The sequence below is a fragment of the Thunnus maccoyii genome, chromosome 15, assembly GCF_910596095.1.
Source record: "Thunnus maccoyii chromosome 15, fThuMac1.1, whole genome shotgun sequence".
In the NCBI taxonomy this organism is placed as follows: domain Eukaryota; kingdom Metazoa; phylum Chordata; class Actinopteri; order Scombriformes; family Scombridae; genus Thunnus; species Thunnus maccoyii.
In genome coordinates, this window is record NC_056547.1 from 19,429,228 (window position 1) to 19,452,796 (window position 23,569).

General features: G+C 40.2%; 1 protein-coding gene and 1 long non-coding RNA gene across 2 annotated transcripts; both read left to right on the forward strand.

The window, feature by feature from the left end:
- The first annotated feature begins 2,090 nt into the window (after positions 1 to 2,090).
- On the forward strand, positions 2,091 to 4,172 carry LOC121912904. The gene is made up of 3 exons (XR_006100173.1): positions 2,091 to 2,269; positions 2,898 to 2,968; positions 3,431 to 4,172. It is a non-coding gene; the product is annotated as an uncharacterized LOC121912904 (long non-coding RNA).
- Positions 4,173 to 14,107: 9,935 nt separating this feature from the next.
- Positions 14,108 to 23,359, forward strand: hepacam2 (HEPACAM family member 2). The gene is made up of 9 exons (XM_042436062.1): positions 14,108 to 14,198; positions 17,708 to 18,067; positions 18,178 to 18,465; positions 20,630 to 20,929; positions 21,526 to 21,651; positions 22,004 to 22,025; positions 22,129 to 22,163; positions 22,262 to 22,335; positions 22,440 to 23,359. The coding sequence occupies exons 1-9, from the start codon at positions 14,141 to 14,143 to the stop codon at positions 22,548 to 22,550; spliced, it is 1,374 nt and encodes a 457-aa protein (XP_042291996.1). The 5' UTR covers positions 14,108 to 14,140; the 3' UTR covers positions 22,551 to 23,359.
- The last annotated feature ends 210 nt before the right edge of the window (positions 23,360 to 23,569 follow it).

Genomic DNA, 23,569 nt, shown 5'->3' on the forward strand with positions numbered 1-23,569 from the left:
TATAGAAAAGATGCAGAAGTAGGATGGTCTATTTAAGAATATCCTGTTCTGGGATCAACATTGGCAGAAAATAATTTAATGTTTAATCTTATACTTTTCTTGAGTTTGCTATTTGGGTAGAAATGGCATTCTGAATAATAATACTCTGTACAAGCAAATATGGACAAGATGAAAAAATTATGGTTATGGTGTCATTTTAGTGGAGCTAAGGTATACTTCATTTAATTAGTTATTAGTGGTCCACTAAGTTAATAAAAATAATACCTTATTGGCAAGAAGTTAAAGGATAGGTGCACATTTTTAAGCCTGTCTTAACACAACAGTCAGGTGCCCACATGAACCCTGAAAGAGGTTTTCCTTGCTGTAATCATTCCTCCTGTTCATACTGGCTGTTAAAAGATTCCCTTCAAATGTGCTTTCAATGTAAGTGATGGCAGCCAAAATCCACAGTGTGTCCACAGTCATTTTATGCAAAAATGCATTTAAAAGTTTATCTGAGGCTTTATATGAGGCTTTAGCAGTCTGAGTTAGTCATATCAAGTAGATATCTGACACATTTACAGTCTTTTTAGCATCAAATTCCCTCTTTGTGTTTCCTCGGACAGTGTTTCCCTGTTGAGCTGCGGTGGAAGTATAGTAACAAAAAGAGGGACTTTGGCACTAAAAGGACTGTAACATTGAAAGATATCTACTTGATTTTACACATTTGGATGGCTGAAGCTTCGTATTAGCTTCAGATAAACTTTTAAATATATTTTTGCACAGAGGGAGGCTTGTGGATTTTGGCCCCCATCACTTACATTGTAAGTGTATTATGAAGGGATCTTCTAATGGCCAGTATGAGCAGGATGCAAGAAAAACTTGTTTCAATGTTCATTGGGCACCTGACTGTTGTTTTAAGACAGACTAAAAACTGAGAACCCCACCTTTAAGGTGAAAGGGGTCTACAGCAACCTGATTTTCAAACACACATTAATCAATTGAATACTGTTTGATCGGGGCATCCCTAACTATCATGCTCCCTCTACTTAATACTGTTTGTTGATACAGACGTGCATATTTTTTTTAATAACAACATTCCAGGCGGTTGTAGTTTCCCTGACTGCAGCAACAAGCCAGTGAAGATGGAAACATGTCTTGTGGTCACCCCTTATCAAAACTATAAACACTCCCATCTGACAGTTAAGAAATATAACACAAGTTGCTGCAAAGCCAAACGCCCCAACTGGCATTTCAGCTCAGTATTCCTGAGAAGCTGCCACTGGCGTCCATAGTGTGCAGGAATGCTGCTTGACAGAGCCACTCCTTTAGATTTTATTAGGAAACGTTACTTTAAAAAAGGTGGCTTTACTGTTTTTACTCATTTAACATGTTTACTTCATTCACAATGTGGCCCAGTGACATGTCTGCAGGTATGGCCAGGCCAATTAATCCCTCCTCCATCGACTCTTCCAAGTCCAGGATCAAAACTTACATTTATCCACTGGTGTTTGAATCCTCCTGATGTGATTGATTTTTGGCTTGTGCCTACCCCCATGTGTTGTCTATTTATGCCATGTGCCTTGTTGTTTATGTCGGTGTTTCTTGTATTTGATTTTAGCTACCTGTTCTGGTCTGTACAGCACTTTGGACGATGTGGGTTGTTTTTTAATGTGCTTTTATAAATAAATTTGACTTGACTTGACTTAATCAGCTGGCAGCTCTTTCTGGATGCTTGAATGTTGCTGTGATAAGACAGTGCGATGTGTTTTGGGTGGAACTGCTCAGTAGGGATTAAGTGAAACCAGAAAAGGAATCAAATAACTTGGGAAAAGAGAGAAGCCTAACATTAAAATTTGGAGACAGCTCTATTCGCTTCAGGGGTTTCTTTTTTTCTAACACTCGTCAATGAGAATTGTACTCAGGTTCAATAGCATTTTAGAGTGAATTCGACAATTGAAAGCAATTTAATTGTTGAATTGATTTAATTAACAAAAACTTAATATTAACATTCAAAGCACTAAAAGTTAAAGCTGTTAAAGTTTCTGGCCACCTGAAAAATCGCAAAGTCCAATATTCACTCTCCTTTTAGCTCTGTTTGGTCTCCACCAACTCCTCAGGCAAACATCTAACAACTAGCCGCTACATGCTTCATTTAGCTCGCTAGCTAGTTGCTAATGTTATCTGTCTGCTGTTCAATGTTGGGCAGGTAGCATACAGTGAGGTTGTAGAGCTTTTCCACTGAAAAAACATTTGCCAGCTGCAGATGGAAACAACGCTAATGAGAGTTGTGAGAGTCAAGAAAAACTGTAAAGTTGTGGTCTGGATAATCAAAACAATGAGCTATAAGATGCTAAAGCTCTGTAGTGCTAAGCGGTACCACAGAGTCAGGCGATACATCATTTTCAGTGGTTCTATCACCACTATGAGTCATTTCACATACACATCATCATTTAACACATTGTTGATATAAAAATATTGATTGCTGCAGCTTTAAGATTTTTTTTCTTTTACAGATGAAGCATTTAGCTAAGTGGTTCCCTTACTGTTTTTTCATTGCTCTTTTATAATATTTTTAAAATGAGTTGAAATTAAGGATTCAATAAGAAGTGTGTGAGGCTCACAGTTTATTTAGTCACAGGTTTTTTAGTAACCTGGACCCAGATCCAAAATGGAACTAACTATCTGATCCCAACCTTCTCACAACGCTCATCGATTTTACATCAATACCATAATAATGCTGATTATTAAAAGGCAGGTTATATGAGTCATAATGTGCTGCTGATTTTGAGCTCTGCAAAAAGGCCATTTCAATCTGAGCTGTGAGAGAAAATGCATTATATTTGTGTGTCTGTATGAGTTTGCCTTTATCCTTGTGAGTGTGTGTGTGCTCGTGTGTGCGTGTGTGCGCGTGGCAGCTGCTGATCAGCCCAGCCAAGAGAGAATTACGGCCCTCCCATGGGGGACAAGAGAGGCCAACAAGGGACAGGTGACTCCCAGTCGCTCCCAGATCTCCTTACACCCACCAACACACAGCAGAGGATCCACACACACACACACACACACACATACAGAGAGAGGGAGAGATTGATTGTGGGCCTGTCTACCACGTCCCACCTAAATAGAGGGGATGTCCATGCCACAAGGCATAGAGTACAGTGATAATAACATGAAGTCTTTAGGCAGACAGCTGTCACACCTGGGGAGGAATCGGATAGGATGTGTGATATTGGATTCCTTTTTAAGTTCCCAGTCCCATTGTCAGGATTTACAAGCATCACTTAGTCCGCAATGTTTCATGTGAGTCACTTCTTATCCACCCATCAGCAGTTTAATATTTAAGCGACATCTTGAGTGTAAAGACAGAGCCTGACGTGATGCCAGCAGACAATCCAGGCCTGTTTTGTGTCTCTGACTTGATTTCCTCTCTTCCTCTTTCTTGTCAAGCCAGACTGAAGTCCAGAGTGTGTGGTGCAAGTAAAGCCCCTTCTCTCCTCTTCCCTTGTCCTCCTCTCTTCTCCCCGGCACCGGCCCCCAGACACAAGCCTCTTTCTGTTGGGGCATCGCCATGGCAACCAAGCCACTAACTTGAGGAGGCGACATAAAAACCTGCTCTTTTAGGGGACACAGGAACACCTGCCACCTCCGCCGATGGGGAGGGCTGGGCTTGACGCACGGCCACGTGCAGACACACACTTACATACAAATTCATGTGGTCACAAATGTAGACACACACACACACGCTCTCTCTCACACACACACAGACATAAACAGAGGATCAGTGTAACATTCAAATGAGACCTCTAGCTAACATCTGCTCCCCTTTAGAATCTCATTTATCTTCCAATAACATCTCAGGTTGTTTGGTGGCTTTCTAAACGTGTTGTTGTGGCAAAAGACAGGAGAATAATTTTATGGAAACAAAGAATTCATTATTGATAAGGTTTATGACACAAAGTCATCCTTGTTTTAACATCTCACTTGTATCTTTTTTTTTACACCAGTGGTTACTGTAATGAAGATTCAGGATGATGCACCTGCTCTGCTGTTTGACCAGCTTATCCAGGCAACACCAGCTGTACTTGTGAGGTCATTAGGTGAAAGAGTCTTGCTTGTTAACTGTTAGTTAACCTCACGTACACCTGAGACACTCCCTGATTATAGGGGAAAGTATCTTAAAGGAATAGTTTGACATTTTGGGAAACACGTTTATTCACTTTCTTGCCAAGAGTTTGATGGGAAGATTGATCTGTCTGTTAAGTATGTAGCTGGTGGAGCCAGCAGCCAGTTAAGTATAAAGCACAAAGATTGGAAACAGGGGGGAACAGCTAGCCTGCCCAGCTCTGTCCAAAGTTGAGATAATCTACCTGCCAGAACAGCTAAAGCATAAAATATTTATATGTAAAAACAACAATTTTTGGTTTTGCAGTGTTTTATGTGACTATTTCTTGGCCTGGCGCAGTAACTTCCTGCTGGTTGCATGGTAACAACATATTGTTGTTTAACATTGCATAGTTTTAGTGCATATTAAATAAACAAGATATAATGTTACAATTATTGAGCTTTGACAGAATCATGCTAGCTGTTTCCTCCTGTTTCCAACCTTAATGCTAAGCTAAGCTACATGACTGCTGGGCCTAGCTTGATATTTACCATACAGACATCCTTTCATCTAACTCTCGGCAAGAAAGCAAATAAGCATATTTCCCAAAGTGTTGAATTATTCCTTTAAGCTTTTATAGTGGATAAATTCCAAAAACCTGGATATTAATTTGTTTAATTGGCTTAGTTTGCATGAAATCTTATGACTTCGATTATAAACAGCTTATGTAGGCGCATCTTGATGTTAATTAGCTTTCATGGCAAAAAGGCAATTTCAACATGACCTTTGGATAGATAGCACATGTCATTTTGTTGACAAACACGATGTACTTTGACAACAAGATAGCTTGTTTCAACGGTATAATGAATCAAGCTTATGTCATTCAGTTGTCATTTTTCTCAGGGCCGATGGATCAAACCTCATCAAACAGGCAACCCCTTTAAAGGCCCCAATCAACAAGTGTCAGTTTGGGGTCAGCCGGCAAGCCGAGGCTGCCTGCGTCCTCCTGTTACAGGCGGGATATTCTGGAGAGACTGGCAAGTGAACCTCTGGTGCCTGGCTGCTGTTCATTAAGAGTATTAATGATTAACTGAGAGTGCTATTGTCCCCCTGGGCCCAGCTGTCCCTCCTCCACCGTTGATCCACTCCGATGCCTCTGGGCCACTAAACTGACTCCATTCATGTGCTAAAGTGACAGCTGCTCCTCACATTCCACAGAAAATTAACTGCAGACGCCGGAAAAACAAGCTGGGAGCAAATGAATAATATTTGACAGATTTCTTTTGTTGTTTTATTAAAGGGATGGATTGGTGATTAAGGAGTGGATCGGAAGGATTATTTCAAGCTTGTGCCGTAATAATTAAAGAAGCGGAAGATTGAGATAGTAGAGATAATGTTTGCTGTGTTGGGGCTTAGTCATTCAGGGGACTCAGCAACTGCAAATGGACTCAGCAACTTTGTTGAGGAAATGATGGCTATTATGCATTTGTCATTATACAATATGTTATCGATTTAAGGTAAAAAATGTAGAGTTAGTGTAGTGGTCAATGTTTGAAGGATGTAATCAACATTGAATTTGAAGCAGCTATGATGAGCAAAACTCTGCCCTGGGTAGAGACATTTTGTCACCCATTAAACTTTTTCTAAGGATGAGTGGCATGCCATGTTATCTAACTGAAATCAAGAGATTAAGGTTGGTGTATTTTACCAGAAGAGGACTTTGACTGGCCCCTGAAAGGTACCGCTAGTGCCAAAAAGAAGAAATTATTATTAAGATTTCTTCCAAGCACTACTTTATGTACAACTTAAAGTGGAATGGGGAAGTTCAGAGCTTGTGGCTTAACAGTTATTGTAGTGCATGTGACTGCTCTGGTCTAAATGTGTAATTTGCAAGTCTTAATTCAGAAATCTGCACTTTACTGCATTAGCACAGACAAGAAGCACGTGTAACTGTCTGGATCAGAGGAACAAGAATGCAGACACAATTCAACACATGCAAGTTATCTATGACGCAACACATGCACACACTTCACGCAACCTGTTTTTGACAACCTGCCGCAACATTTAAACCCTCTTTTGGAAAAGGAATAGTAGAAAAAAACAATATCAGCAATCCAAACCTCTATAAATCTGACAATGTGCAGTACTGTTCTGTTGCATGTGTCGTAAAGAAATCAAAGTCGGTTTATCTTTCCAGGAAGAATTTAATTGGACCTTGAAAAGCACCGCTGAAGTTTCTCTGCGGCTCTTGTATTTTGAATTGTTATTGTTTCACCTGGGAACAATTACAGTATACCATCTTGTCTGTAATCAGTAGAGTGGTCACAGATAGTGTATGTGCCTGCTGTGGGAGTCGGGCTGTGTTTGTGAAGGGCATTATGGTCTTACTGTCCTGTTTCCTTGTATTTGTACCAACAGTCCTTGGAGACAGGTGGGATCTAATTACTACTAACGTGATGGTTGTTTTCCACAGCTCTTTCAATTAGAGGGTCTCGCAAGCCTCGTTCTGTCTTTGTTTATGGTCTTTGCACAAGTAAACACATACTTTACATTCCACTTGTGTTCTTGGGTGTATACAGGGCGTGGACAAAACAGCAGAAACACCTTACAGTAGCTCTGGAGTAAATACCAATAGGCTTATAATAATCTGTTTTTGTTAAGCATGACAGAGGTGATGATTCAACTCAATAGTTATCTTTGAGACAGTAGTAAGAAATGTTGACAAGAACAATCTCCTCCTTGCAGTCTCAGCCATTGTGGATGAGGGTCTACTTGTGTTCCTCTTTGCTTGTGCTGTATTTGTCTGTGTCGACATGAATTTGGAGACTTTTCCTCTTGCAACATTACGCACTTTTTTGTGACGGATGCACCAGCAGTGACTTCAGGCAGTGACTGGCCTTCTGTTCTCTTGAAAACTCATGGGTAATTGCCAGACCTCTGTCAAAACTGACACACACTGTACTTGTCATCGTTTCTGCATGATACAACTCATTTGTGTATTTGCTTTTGGGGTTTTTTTTTTAGAGCAATTTACTGTAGGCACTGCCTGAACTGCTGCTGTGGCAGTTTCTAACTAAATTAGGTAATGTTGCAAAACTGCTTTGACAAAGAGAAACAGTTCTCACAACTAGAAGCTCACTAACTCTAACTGAAAGACACACTGGAATATTTGCCCCAAATTGCTGCAGATTAAGGACAAACTATGCCAATAGAAATGACCAATCAATATGATTAAAGGAATAGTTTGACATTTTGGGAAGTATGCTTCATTTGTATTCTTGCTGAGAATTCAATGAGAAGATCAAAGGGAAAACTCATTAAACTCATGGCCAGAAAGTAAATAATCCCAAAATGTCAAATAATTCCTTTAACCTTAAGACAATACAGAACAACTTTTTGTGTCTTCTAATATTTACAATATGTTCAATGTGAAATAATGGATAGAATGAATAGAGATGTGTGTGACAAGGTATTTTTGAATCTGTGCACACTGCATTTATGAGTGTTTGTGAGTTTGTAAGTGCACATGTAAGCTCTCTTTTACCTTCTTGCATTATGGACACAGTTGACCATAAAATGCTCTCTTTATGAATTTAAAACAACTTACCATCCATTTTCCTTAGAAAACCAACCAACAGGCACTTGGGTAAACACAGGTCACCATGGCTTGTTTTACTTCCCACCTCTAACTGATTACATCACCTCTGTGGGTGGTTATGGGTATCACAGCTAAATACATTCAAACAAAGGAATGCCTCTATTTAAGATACTGCAGTGTGATAGGCTCCAGCCAGCTGTTCAACCACCCTTATCCATACATCTCTCTTTTTTGACAGGAACTATGTAATCTCATACCTCCACAATGTACCGGTGGGAAACATTTCACCGTGACACCTCTGGGGAAGGAGGGAGAGACCACCAGATGTTGGGCTTCGCAGCAGGGTTGCGGGGCACAGAGCACTATGTTGAATATTTTCATAAACGGTGGAGACCTGTGCACTGGTACACACGAGCAGCCACCAGCTTGTTTGCATCGAGTGACGATAAACATTAGCACCTTCCGTGACAGGAAAGAGGGGGAATGAGGTGGTCTCTGTAAGTGCCAAAGGTGTATGTGTTTGTGTGTGTGTGTGTGTGTGTATGTGTTGGGAGGTGGGTGTTTTGACTCCTACTTCCCTTGGCAATTCCAAAATACAAAACCATGCTTTCAGGAAATGTAAACCGTACTGGGTGCTTGTGTCTGACATTATGCTGTAGAATGTCACCTATTCCTCTCAGGTTACTTGAGGCTGTTACTGAGCCAATGAAGCTGGTCAAATAAGGTTAATATATAGGCTACCCTTTTACCTCAGATTGGTGCAAGCGTGGTGTTGTTTTCCCTTATCCTGCGCTTTACGACTGTGTGAAGCAAAGAGGGACAAGCACAGACCTGAGCAAAGGGAGTACTGACTTTCAGCCTGGGATCGTGGTCTGTCTTAACAGCCAACAGTTTACTGCTGCAGAGAACATAGAGGTGGCTGTGTTCATTCAACTCTGTATGCATGCACGTGCAACCCACCCCCACACACACACACACACACACACACACCAGTTTGGTTTGCAGCGTGTGCGAGGTAAACATCTATTTTTCATAGATGTGTGTGTTGGATGAAATGCATTTTGCATTTCTCAGTCTGCTGGGAAATTAATTGAAGAGTCATTGCTGCAATGGAATGAATGTTCACTTTCACTTCTTTGCTTTGGTAAATATACACATTTGCGGTGCAGAGACATTTTACTCAGTCATGTCTGGAGCAGACACTTTTCATATTTAAAGTCTGTGTATGTATTTTTCTTTGCCCCACAACAGAACATACTGTATGTCTGAGAAAAAGCAATATGGAAAAGCGCCTGTCTGGGTCTTTGATTTTATAATCTCTCTAAGGAGAAAAAGAACAGGGAACAAGATAATGTGTCTCTGTGTGTGTATATGGGTGTCAACCATGTCAACACAACTGTTGAGGAAAGTTTTTTCTTTTTTTTTTTTTTCTTTTTTTTTATCAGTGCTACACCTGCCATTAACAGATACCATGTCACATGGGCTGCAGTGAATGTGCACTCTGTGTTATGAGTGCGCAAGACAGACATTTAAATAAAGTATTTGTGTGCCTTTTGAATTGAGAGAGCAATTATTCAAGAGAGGCACAGCAATGACAGTGAGGGAAGAAAGTGCAAATGGACTAGATGAAAATAGAACCCTGTTCTTATAGATTGACACAGAGCTGTGTGTTGTGGGTGTGTTAGGTTTTGAGCACACAAAGCTGAGTCTTTGACTGGAAGCAGAAGAGGATCTGGGTTGCAGGCAGCAGGATTTGACATCGGCTTATTTCCTGTCATTGACTGCGGGTCACATGGCGAGTGCGTGGGCGCAAGATAGTGGAATGCGTTAAAGGGGTGAGGCTCTTTCCACCAGACACACAGTCACACACACACACACACACACACACACAGCAATACATAGAGCTGGATACATGTTGTACTAAAGGAAGACATACAAATATGTAACATATCTACATTTGTTTGGACTGGGACACATATAGATAGAGGTCAAGTGTGCATAATGCAGTACAAGCACACACACACACACACACACACACACACCCACACACACACAAACAGACAAACACACACTGCCCCAAACTTTCACACTATTATGACCGACGTTGAAAGTTCAGGCTTGGAGAATGCTGAGGCATTCTTTGAAAGATTCGCATCGACTCGGCCCACGCGCTCCGGGCCAGGCACTCGGTTCATGAAGTCAAGGTGCCACTTAGGCAAGAACAGTGAGATCCAGAGAGAGATACAAGGGTTCAACGGTGCAGCAGTAAAAAAGTGTTGTTCACATACGAGCATAAGGGAAAAACATACACCCACACACATGCATGCACGCACGCACGCACACTGCGCAGCGTGTGTGTCCAACATTCTATGTTTCCCACTGTTATAAATCTTTGTGTGTGAATGAAACTTTGTCATCCAATCAAATCACTCACAGGCATTGCAGAAATCCCCGCCCCTTTTCTTTGGTCCCTCTACTGCTCCACTTAACTCAACTCTCTCTCTCTCTCTCTCTCTGTCTTCTCTGTGTTCTCTTTCAGCTAAAGGGTAACATTTCTACATATGAAGCCAAAAAACATTTCAAGTTGTCATCCGAGATGTGACATCCTCTTATTGACAACCTCAAAGGCACGACTGTATGTGCCCGCTTCTCGTTTTGGTCGCACAGTAATTGATTGCGTGTGTGAGAGTGCTGTCTTTTCCTGTCAACTACTCTTTAATATGACTTGAGTTGGTGTAATATATAGGTGAGTGTTTGTGATGTCATAAACGTGCTCTTCCTACGCTTTCACATCCTCGAGGGGCCCCTTTAATATAACGACACAGTCGCATTTATCTTTTATACCACACTTCAGATTAAGAGAGGCATACGTATGTGAGCCTGTATCACAGTAGGCCCATGACACCCTATGTGGCCCCACTGTAACGACTGCTCCAGACACACACACACACACATGCACGCACGTGTGCCAATAGTGTGGCCTTGATGTGGGCTGGTGTGCTGTGTCTGCTCTGAGTGCCTGCAGCTGGAGGCCAAGGCTGCTAGAGGAGAGGAGGAATGAAAAAAAGGAGGAGAGGAAGGATCCAAAAGTGAAGAAAGAGAGGGAGACACTAAGAGAACATGGACGCAGGGTTGGAAAGGATAAAAAAAATTATCAAAGACCAACAAAAATAAGAGTGAGGAGGAGTTTATGTGGGTGTAACTTAACAAATCTGAAATGAAAGAAAAATGATTTAGTATCTCAAGAATAAACAGGGTGAGATAATATGATGAGGATGAGGAGGAAGAGGAGGAGGCTTCTAGGAGGCTGGCAGTCCAGCGGGTTAGAGTTGTGGTGAACATGGCAACAGTCACAGACACGAGCTGGAAGGCCGAAAATGGAAAATGTGACATGTTTTAGCACAGCAAGAGGGCCCCCATTTGAGGTTGTGTGTGTGTGTGTGGGTGTGGGTGTGGGTGTGGTGTGTCACTTAGCTCCTGTGTCCTGGCTTTCGGAGGGCGGTCATACCAGGCTATACCATACCATACTGTACTTTATCTTATCAGATAAACTGGGCAGAGCCAGACTAGACTAGCTTCAGTTTGCTTGTGTTCCTCACTTTCACGTGTTTCATGAGTTTATGGGTGTGGATCATGAAATCCACTTGATAGAATGTCGGATTGCATCCATCGATTGTGTCATTCTTAATCATGTAAGAGCACGTTTATGCACAGGTATCAGGACCACGTACTGAGCAGACATGTGAAACGTTCAGTCAGTCAATTTGTCATAACTCAACATCCAAACTGCTGTCACGAACATTTAAAGGATTTACTATTCACTGTTAGGAAATTATGTTTACCCTATTAACTGCATGACTCTTAGCTTAAGGGTGGATCTACTTTTCACACTCATCACTCAGCAAGAGTGTGTCAAGTCAAAAGGTCACAGTATAAGCCAAAACATCCTAATCCAGCCTTTAGCTAAGCTCTGTTAGTATTTCTCAATATCCCCCTGTCGTATGACAATTTGTTGTTCCCTTTTGAATGAAAGCACACAATTACTTCACTTCACTTAGAATACTGTAATGCTTTTTAATAATGTTATTAGTCAGTGCTCTTAACTGGAGCGACATAAGTTGAAGGAATAATATTAAATCCTTAATTCATCAATGATCCAAACAATCACTGGGAAGGGCATGGTATAGTGATATATCATATTGCTGCTATCCTGAACAGCCATGTATCTCCAAAACATCACCTTTTCATGTAAAACGGCTTTCAGCAGCAGTTTTCAGCTTTGTGACACAATATAGTCCAATTGATTTTTTTAAAATGGTATTCATATTTTCTCAAGGAATACGTAACCCTTCACTTTATCTGAACAATTCAAAATCCCTTGGTTTTCACAGGATAGCAGCGATATATTCCCCATAGTATGATCATATGTGATAGAGAAAGATAAATAAACAAAAAGATGAAAGAAAGGAGAATTTTTGAACTGGTCAAGTCACGTAAGGCCAAATAAAGTGAATGACAGGGTCTGTCATAGCCACAGCAGGACATGGAGCAGTGGGTAAATGGATAAGTGGATAAATCTAACGGATCATGATATGATTATAAAAAGAGAGGAAACAAAAACATGTCAGCTTCACAAATTCTGTTCATTTTTAATTTTAACTTTTCTTTATTTTCTTTTACTGTGAAGACATTGCTTCAGTTTATAGCATCACAAGCCAAAAAGGTTGGGAAACACTATCATAGAGCCATGCAATGCCAGTGTGTGTCATACAAACAATTGGCTTTGATTATGTATTAATCAAACCTGAAGTCCATAAAGTGCTGTGCAGTACAATTTGTGAATCTGCTGGCACACTTTGTGTAGTGGATGGTGCACTGACCCCATCTAAAGGCGAAGAAGAGACTTGCGGATTCTTGTGGCTTCACAAAGTGAAGTGAGGAAACCAGACAATGCTGCAAAATCTTTCATTTTCAAATACTACAATAGTATCATCAAACATAGCAGAGTTTTTTACTACATATTTTTATGAAGAACATTTAACTGATATAGTTTAGACTGTGCTGATGTTCTCATCTAAGTTTAATTTCCTAAATGTATATCAAACATGAATAGATGATTGTGAGTCAAATACGCCACATCACGTGCTCTCACAAACAAATACTTTATTGATGTGAAATAAAAACCTCGGTTTTAACCATTAATCAGTAAACGGGCATCCTGCAATGGAGTGCTTGACAGCAGAGAAAATAATCAGCTTCTTTAATGGTGCCATCACCAAACTAGGCACTCATTTACACTGCCCACAATGGCCTAATTCATTCATTCTGCAGTTCAGTCCTAAGTTTCACCACATCCTTTCAGAGGATGACCATGCAAAAAAAAAAAAAAAAAAAAAAAAACTCTTTTGCACAAGTCACTGAGCGGACATAGTGAGTGTTTAAGATTCTAACATGTGGCTAATGTGTGTTTTCTGTAAAGCACTTGTCTCTAAACATATACCGTATATGACAAGCACGCCTTGTATACATTAAGGAATTATTTGAAAAACATAAAGTGAATGCCTTTTAACATTATTTCATGGACTGTAATCATCTTTAGTCTTCTATAGGCCTACAAGTAAAACACACACTGGCAATGACACAAACAAGTCTTTGTCAGGGTGTTTGCAGGCTGCAAACAAGTTGAGAGACAAAGTTAACCACACATTTTCTTCTTCAGTCTTTATGTCTTGGAATCATTTTTCATCCACAGTGTCTCCCTGAGGGCTGAAAAACAATATGAAACTGTTGTCAACGGACAGTATATCCCTCTGATCTTGATGAGAGTCTATATCCTGAAGTCATCTGAAAGGTCATACCTGAGTTTTACCCCAGTCTCTGTTTCTCTGTTTTGTCTTCTTAATTCTGGACTACAAAATCGTTACAAACAGAATAACTGATTTCTGACCACTGAAAGCTCTGTAACTTAACCAAATTTTAGCAGTTGCAAGCTCTCCATCTGTTTGCTTTTTCTTTTTTTTCACACCCTAAGGGACCAAAGCAGACAGCTGGTGTATTATAATGTAAAGAAACGGCTTCCATTCTACTCTCAACTATCCTTTTACAATTTTATGTCTCAGTTTCTTTTGGACAGAGTGAAACCTTCCGCCTTAGGGCAACTGTGTGTATGTGTGTGTGTGTATGTGTGTAAGAGAGAGCACCATACTGTGCTGTCCCTCTGCCAGGTGGACCTCTTCCTCTTGGTGTCACCTGGGAGGGGCCTGGATGGCTGCATGCAGGCTGAAGCTAGCTCCTCTTATTTCCCTGGCAAATGTTGTCACCACCAGTCACATTTCTCTCCTCCTCCTCCTCCTCCTCCTCCTCCTCTCTCTCTCTCTCCTCCACTCTTCTCCTCCTTCCTACATCCCTCACTCCTTGTCTGCCTGTCACAAGTCCCACATATCCCTAGAGGATAAGATGCCATGGAGGCCACAGGAGGAACGGCGCTTTGTGTCTGCTCATTTCTGTTCATCCTAACAGGTGAGCATTCGGTTGTCGTGGCGGGATACGTGTTGTCCTTGAGTTGTCATTGTTGTGTAGCTGTATAGCAGTTGCTGTGGTTGCTGTGTTTGTTTGGTTGGCAGGGTAAAACTGAGGGGTAAGTTGAGGAAGTTTTGTTGTGGTGCGCAGTAACAGAATGTACACTGAAACCTTGTGAAATCCTTCATCTCACAATGGTTTTGAAGGGTTCCTCTCAGTGTAGCAGTAATGAAACTGGGCTGCAAAATTTTAAAAATGCAAAAATAGACTCCTGTTGGCATGACAAGGGAATTCAAGGACATCTACTGTATTGTACTGTTCTTTTCTTTTAACAAATTTAACTTTATATCCTAATATTGGAACACTTTTCACCCTCTCCACATCTTTTTTTCAATTTAAGCTTGATTCTTTGCAAGTGTCCTTTTAAAATCTATTTTGCTTTATTTTGCATGTACTTTCCATAGTCTTCACCATGTGACTTTACAGAATTAGCTTTTCTATTACTGTTGGCTGTAAGTTTAAAACAATAGGAAGGGGTCAGTGGAAAGAAGAAGTGACATAGGCCACAGTTCTGTGACTCACTGATAACAGACATAATCAGCATCTCTCACATGACAGAAACATAAACCTCAAACATGGATTCTCCCCTTGCTTTGGTGTTTGTATCATCAACCCGCCTTAAGGACCAGTATTTGTCTTATCTGAAAGAGGCCAGAGGATGGTGGTGCACCCGCGTTTGGACATGCACCGGGTGACTTTATTTAGTATCCAAACAACTTGGATGTGTGTGAGGGTGATAAGAGGCAGGTGCTTGTGGCTCTCTACATGTAGTTGTTTGAATGTGTGTGTGCACCTTGTTACCTGTGTGTGTGTGCATGACCAATAATGAAGATATCCTCTCACCCAAAAGCCCATTGTCGCTCTAATCTCCTCTTCCACTGTACCTTATCACCACAACAATCCCCCTGGTGTTTGGGGACAACAATGAAGGAGCGGGCTCGGCACACTTCTCCTCATTCTGCCTTTTCACCAGGTCTCAGCTGGTGTAAACACTGGCACACTCCTGCTTCTGACAACACACACACACACACACACAAACACACGGCCACACTTACACAGAAACTGGCCTGAAGGCCTGTGAGAGTGGAACGTGACGCGTGGGCGTCGGTGCTGCATGTATTATTTAGGACATAACACCAGGCAGACAGTGAATCTATTGTGATGGGCAACATGGGTAGCAGTCACCAGGAACCTGGCTGACACTAGCTGGACGTCCCTGAGGAGGAAGTATTTAGTGGTCAGCTGGGAGGACAGAGAAGAGGGTGATAAAGACAAAAAGAGATTAGAGGTAGAGATGTGAGTGAGAGAAGTAGATGAAAATGCTTTAATTAATAAATTAATGTAACATACTTTTCTCCCATTTTTATATCAGTGTAGTTGTTACACTTGAATTGGTTCAACGAGAATTTTTTCTTCAACATCTAAAGATTAAATAATTTGAGAATATATCACAATCATCTTTCATGAGTATTTCTCCACCTACCACTGAGTCATTTCCTTAATTCTGAGTAAAAGAAGACACAAAGTCAGAAAGTGAGACACATGTGGGAGAAAGGGGGAGTTAAAAGAGATTCCTGTGAACAAAAAGTGAGAGGTTTTAGAGAGTTTGCATCACAGCAGCACTGCCTACTCACATGCTGTTCATGCTAAGCTCAACCTGGCATCCAAACAGCCCACTAATTCACCTCGTTTTTAAACCTTAAAACTGTCAAAAACTCCTAAAGAACACAGTTAAAAGTTGTCGAAAAACTCCTGCCAAATGGCACCACCGGGTCATGGCTCAGGTGAAACATTAAGGGTCTGTGAATGTAATATAGATAAGGAAACATGTCTGATTGAATAATTTCATTTTTACAATGCACTGAGTTTAGAGTTTACACCGTCGCCATACATAGTGATATCCGCTGAAAAACAACAACTGCTCCCCCATTTGTTTTTTTCTTCCAAGCTTTCTGTTTTCAGTCCGTAACCAGCGAACAAACTGCCCCGGCAACCAGCCAGCGCTCAAACAGACGGCAAGGTGCAATAGATCAACAGTTATCTCGTTTCTTCAGACAGCCCAAGTGTTTGTTTTGCGAAGAGTTGGGATGAAAGAAACAGGCCGCGTCCTTGTCTGACAACAAGGGCACTCTGTATTGAGCTGAGTCAATATTAACTCACTATAGTTTCAGGACCTGAACGATTTAAAGACCAGGATATAGATTATAAGATCAGACAGTCAAAACAGACCTGAGTTCATTTTTAAATGATAATAGCCCTGTTTAACCTTTATATTATCATCCTCATGCCATCTAGTTGTTTTAATACTCAGTTGGGCTGCCAGTATTGCTGAAATCAATTGCATAAAGTGAATTATAATATTTTTACAATATTGATCAATATACTGTAATTCATGATATAAAAAATATGTGCAAAATCAGATTTAGCTTGTAACTAAGTGTTAGTTAGAAATGTCTTGAATTAGTTAATTAGGACAACAAAAGTTTATAAAACAAAAAATAAATATAATAATATATAGTATGATTGCACAGTAAGTTGATAAATGATAATACTGATAATAATACACCCAAAAAACAATTAATGCCATGATGCAGCATTAATATGATATACTTTTCAAGCCACACTGAGTGGATTTTCATCTTTTTGTGGTTGCTATCATATACAGAAGGGAGAGGACTAGACCAATATATTAGTATGCATGTTTTATGTACCAGTTGTTTTTTTGTTGGTAAAACTGCTGTAATCAATATTCTCATATTAACAGTGGGTCTGCTGACTATGTGTAATGTGAAAGAAGTCTTTCATAGTGACACACCCATTAGATCATCTGACTCTACACTTTCCCTGAAGTATATGAGGCATTTTAGTTTCTTTTTGCTCTTTGTTTTGGTTTTCTGTCCTGCAACTTTACTGTTTTGGTTCAGTCTCAACACTCTCATAATCACAGTTTCCAGCAGCAGTGGGCAGCTGTTTTCATCTAAAATCTGACCTTAGGCTAACTGCTAGATGGAAAAATTTAGCAACTTGCTAGTGAACATAGTGGAGCATTTATTAACTAAAGAGTCATATATTTATGAATGCTAATGTTGCTCCGTATCTGCTGTATATGTAAATAGGAAAGCTTTACAAGGTGATAATATGTAAATGTAGTGTTTTGAACTTGTTGTGCTGCCCCCAAGTGGCCAATAAAGCAATTATTGCAGCTTTGAATAGCTGATATCAGGTTGTCCTTCCTCACAATAACAGGCTGCAAGACATTTTATTTTCTTTGCACATTTTATTAAATAGTTTCCATTACCACTGAAATTGCAGTTGGCTCAATTCATCTGAAACTGTTGCTAATGCACTAAACAGTGTTCATCCCTAAAATGATTCTGGTCCTAAATTAATATGCTTTTCATTACCTCCCTCACTCTGTCTTAATCTCTTGTCATCTTCCACCAACACAGAGGTCAGCTCGGAGTTTATCCACATCCCCTCATTAGTCCACCATGGTACTGAAGGGAAGCCCCTGCTCCTGCCTGTTGAGACTCACTTCCAGTTGGACGAGGTGGAGATCCAGGGAACATGGTCCCACACTACGACAAGTGGCACCAGGACCACGTTGGTGACGTTCACCAAAAATGCCACAATCACTGACATGATGTATCGCAACCATATCCTCTTCAGAGAACCCAATGTTTCTTTGTTAATTCGGAAATTAAACCAGGACGATGAGGGGGATTATCACCTAAACCTCAACATCCAGTTTCATAACAATAAAGGACTGGTTGTCAAAGAGGAGAAAACAGTGCGTGTGATTGTGGATGGTGAGTGTTTTAAAGGTCTTTCCTCATATTTCCTGTCATGCCGACCTGTTGATGACACTTATTTGACAAAACCCTAAATTTACCAACTCTTTTTGTTTTTTTTTCCTTAGTCCCAGTGTCCATTCCAGTCATTGAGAAGTACCCATCGTATGCAGTTGTTGAGGACAAAGCGAACGTTACCTGGACTTGTTCTGTTGAGAGAGGAACAAGAGTTGTGTTTCAGTGGTTGAGGGACAATGTCCCTCTGGGTCCCGGTGACAGATACCACTTCTCCCACGACAACTCTACGCTGTTTATCAATCCTGTGAGAAAAGAGGACAAGGGAACTTATCGGTGTATTGCCAGCAACCCAATCAGCAAGGGTCGGCAGAGCAGGAACATGGAACTCAATGTCTACTGTGAGTAGATATATCCATCTGTATTCTCCTTCTTCCTCTCTTCCATCTTAACAACAAGAAACATGATTTATATGAAAAATGTATGTAAGCTGAGGATATGTTCACACTATATATTTTTGAAGCAGGATATTTAAACTAAACTGCAATTTCGTTAGCTCAGAACAGTTAAATTACATGCTGTTTGACTGAGATGGTACCGTATAACCACATCAACACCACCTAAAAAACTAGGTGTGAGAATGTAATATATCAAATGTTTCTCAGACCCAGCAGCTCCTGGAGTTAAGAAAGTCTGGCAGAACAAATTGTTGCTAAATTTTATGGTTTTTTATCCACACAAGTAACATCCAAGGACACCAGAGATGGTGAAATTACAGCAAATACTAGTCTATAACACCTAGTATAAATCGGGAGTGGATTGGATTAAAAAAAAACAATAAAAATATATTAGTATGAGGTACAGTGCTTGTGGGTCCATGTAACCTTTGTTTACAAGCTGCTGTTAACTTGTAATTAGGCAGGATGAAGCTAAATGAACCAAATACAGAAATGCCATAAAATCAAAAACACAGTCTAAGAAAGTAAACTGTTGGTATGATTGCTCTCATATAAGCCTATTCATGTGGCACACATTGGACCCGGATCTATTAACATTACAAGGCCCCCCCCCCAAAAAGAACCAAAAACGTGGCTGATGAAACTTTTTCAATAAAATTAGTCACAAAGCTCCTTTGCTAATAACAACACAAAGAATAAATCTATTTTTCAATTTTCTCTTTCGTACTGGAAGGATTAGGTCATATGTAAATTCATGAGATCAGACTATTTACTGACAACTGAAAACACGTGGGTGCTATTTGCATGGGAGCAGACTTATCAGACAGAGCGCCCCTGTTCTACCAGGAAGGGTGTAGATATACTGATAAACTCAGTGAGTCTGAAGTTGCGCCGACAACATACCTGTAATCTTTCCATGAATGAATTTGAATGTGTTTTTCAGAAGACAGATGTTTCTAAGTTGATAGGACTTGAAATTTCAAGACACACACGTGCAACTTTCTTATTTTTTTTCCATCACTTCGGTCAGAGTGTTCAAACAGTGGGTGTGTTGATATAGTAACTGAGAACTGTGCCTCTAGTCAATTATGCATTGTCATAATTTCTGTTTGCATAGACAGAACATGTTTGTGTTGGCACTCAGAAACATCCTACAGAAAGCTAGAATCCAATACCAACAGTTAAGATACCTCCTGTTCAGTTTCTACTGCAACCAGAGTCTTTAGTAATGCTATTGTGTGTGTGTAAGTGACTGACAACAACATATACATTTTTTTTTACTTCCTGTATTAGGGATGCAGTAGGTATGGTAGCATATTGCTGCCACCATGAAAAAATATCTGCTCATCTCAAGGGGAAAATCTTGTGATTACAATGAAGTCTTTGTATTGTTATGACAAGTTTTTATGACATGCTGTTATAGTACGTTGTTTTCATTTGTTAATAGCAAAAAAATCTGAAGAGACAAAATCATAGCCTGTATCAGAGAAACTGACCGTGACTTTTTTACTAGTTAAGTTTTATTTTGTGCTTGGGATGAGACCCAGTGAGATTTTGCTGTTACTGAGCAAACACAGCAGATAGTATTATCTTAAATATGTTTATGATAAGTAGAAGGTTTTGGGGTGTCAAGGGGGAAAAAAAATCAGTCTAACTTCTTAAAAGTAGCGTCTTTTCTCATTGATCATCCGGAGGGGCTAAAGGGGTTGTACTGATAGAGGTCTTAGTCCTAGATTGAAGCACACAGTCTACAGTTGTAAATCAAACAAAGAGATGCCTTATCAACCATGTAATGTTAAGAACAGTTTACTTTACTTAGCTTATTTTCAGTTTACTTAAATGGCAAGTAACTTTATTACGGCATGCAGCACTGCCCCATTTCACACACTGACATCACTAAATTGCCCAGTGTTTGCCCAGGAGGGGCAAACACTGTTCTTCCCATATGATGACTTATTCTGCTAGACTGTGGATTGAACATGTGACCTTTTAAACCCATGATGCATTAAAATGAGACAGTTTACAGTAAACTAACCATTCTGTATAATAAAGCACCCTATTACTAGCAAACTGTCATGTTTCCCTGACCCACTGTCGGCCTCTACAGATGGCCCCTACAACCTGGAGGTGAACTCGGGCCAGGGCCTGCGGACAGGGGAGGTGTTCACCATCAACCCTGGAGAACTGGTCTTCTTCGAATGCCAGGCTGATTCCAACCCACCCAACAGCTACGTCTGGATCTCCAAGAGCCGCAACACGACCCAGATCATCACAGAGGGCCCGCGGCTAGAGGTGCGCTCCTACAGACTGGCCCAGGCTGAGGAGTACATGTGCCGCGCTTTCAACAACGCGACGCAGAAGCAGGATGAGGCCGAGTTCACTCTGGTGGTGGCCAGCTTAGGAACAGGTGGGTAGGGGGTGGATCATGGCAAGAAGGAGCAGAGCGTGGGTAGATTTTGGGAATCCTATGAGATAAACACTGTGTAAACAATGTGTCATGCCAAAAGCAGAACAAGCTATGAGAGATATTGCTTGACAGTGGCCAGTTTTTAGTAGAGGAAATACTGTAGTTGGAGCAGTGTGTGCACAGCAGACGAGAAGTGAAACCAGATTATGAATATAGCATGAAATATACATGACTACTATGAAACTCCCATTTTATCTCTGTTGCTAGGTTCCATTTTCTGCAGCCTGTATTAAAGTTCAGTGGCTGGGAAAGTAAACAGAGGATAACAGCTGCTGTATTTGTTGACTAAGTTTTATAGCATGTTCAGTTTCTGTGTGCCGAATGGGACATTGATATGTTGTCTTGGTGATACTGAGAAAGGCTCACTGATGGCTGCCGCTGATATGCGGTTATGATTTAAGATGCTGTTTATTGAGTCAACAGCAAGTCGTGACAGCATTAATTTTCCTTTTACATCAAAAACTCAATTCAAACTTGATGGCTAACCTTTTAAAAATAACTATAAATATCAATGTCCCTCCTGTGTTTGTTTACAGGGAAAGAGAAGCACACCCAGGAGGGCGGCTCTGTAACCCCGCTGGCAGCCATTACTGTCTGCTCTCTGTTCATCATCAGCTGTATGCTGCTATTCTTCCTCAAGAGAACCTGTCATCCTAAGAGAGGTTAGATGGTCTATTCTTCTGCTGCTTTGAGCCCACATTCAGTCCAGCAACCAGTTTACTGTAATATGTTGAGTACAGTTTAAATCTGGATGTCTGAATAGCCGAGATCTGAATATCATAGCAGTTAAATTATCACCTTTTTCTGGCATAAGATAACACTAACGGCTGGCTGCACCAAGTTCTCACATGTTGAAGTTAATCATAAATGTAAATGACTTGCAAATTTCTGACGGGAACCAGTGCAAAGTAACTACAGCACATGAGGAAGTCACGCTATAATATTTTATGTGTTGACATTTCTGCATTTGTGAATCATTATTTCCCCATTTCTCTTTCTCTACATTATCAACAGTGCTTATGAACATTTACAACAGGTAAGATTCTTGATTATGAAATTAAAACAGACACTAATGACCACACTTTTAAGACACATATAAGCTTTAACTAACAGCTTTATTTGCCTGTTTTTTCTGGCAGGCCGCTTGCAGAGCAGAAACGACCACATCGCTCAGGTAGGCTGCTGATTGTTATTTATTGATATTTTTACCTGCTTAAACCATCAAATGTACTGTACTGTGTTGGTCTGATACTAACACCTCTGTATAAACAGGTCATGAGGATGCATCAGAAGACTTTGGCATCTACGAGTTTGTCTCCATACCTGGGAAAATGGAATCTGCACAGGTATTTTTCTGACATAAATTCAGTGATAAAGTAACAAGATTTTGAAGCTTTTGTTCACTGTTGAACAGTTTAGCTTTCATTTTTCTTTACAACTGTCCCTGCAGGCATCGTGCAGATCTCTGGCTCGCTTCGAGTCGGTTCAGGATATGCACACCACCATCTATGATGTGATCAGACACGTACCTGAAACCCCCAGCCACAGTTTGCTCAAGTAACTTTGACCTCGAGGTTTGAGATGTAACTTGCAGCTGTTTCACTTGAAGACTCTTGTGTAGCTTTATTCTCTTCAGTCTCTGTTGTCAAAGCCCGAAGCTGACTTTTTTTTTTGCACAAGGGATGGCAGAGACGTGTGTGAGCACACAACCTGGTCATGCACTGTTATTGTCCAGAGTTTAGGACAGATGTTTTTGAAATTAAGGTTTATGTATGGCTTGACATTTGTATGTGAAGGTCTAACTGAAGTTGAAACTGTGTTGTTTTTTTTGTTCTGTTCAAAAATGAAGATCAGTTGGATGATATGAAACCACACAAAACAGTAACAGCTTTTCTTACATTTATTTGAAGATCTTTTTGTCTTAAAGCATATCTACAAGTTACCTGCAAGACAAATTACCATTCCTACATCTTAATTACTATTTTTAAAAAGCTGAATTTAAATATTAAGGCTTTAGTTGCCATCTCAGCGTAGATGGATTTGTATAATATCATTGGAATTTGAGATCCCTCCCCCAAAAGAGCCTGTTTTGTGAGCAGACAAGTGTTATGATGCATTATCCTTTATGAAATATACTGTGTTTAGTTTAAAGTTTTGATGAGCATCAAGTGTAAATATTATACATGGATTATACTTCAGATTCTTTATACATATTATTCTATTTCTATGTTTCACTCAAATCTATTTATTCCTATACAAACACTTAACCCTGTTTCCAGAAATGTAGCATTTTTTCTGCTCAACATGGATATAATGAAATGCTGAAACAAAGAAGATGATTAATGATTCTTAAATTATTGTACAGTTTGCATTCACATGTTTGTTTTGTACTTTATTAAAGATATAACTGTTTACTAATCTGGGCCATTTCTAAATACTTGTTTGTTGCTTACAACCAGACAGAGACAACATACTGGATTCTTCTAGAAATCTATTTATATATGACAGTTGTTATGCCACCTATCACAATTGTATGAGTTGTATTTGTTGCAAAATTGCTGCAGAGTGCTTGTTCCTCTC

What these genes read in the sequence shown, in the direction of transcription:
- hepacam2 (XM_042436062.1), top strand. Translation starts at nt 14,141, where the DNA reads ATGGAGGCCACAGGAGGAACGGCGCTTTGTGTCTGCTCATTTCTGTTC. An exon ending in GGTGGCCAGCTTAGGAACAG is followed by an intron (nt 20,930 to 21,525) that starts GTGGGTAGGGGG and finishes GTTTGTTTACAG; the next exon opens with GGAAAGAGAAGCACACCCAG. An exon ending in GGAAAATGGAATCTGCACAG is followed by an intron (nt 22,336 to 22,439) that starts GTATTTTTCTGA and finishes CTGTCCCTGCAG; the next exon opens with GCATCGTGCAGATCTCTGGC.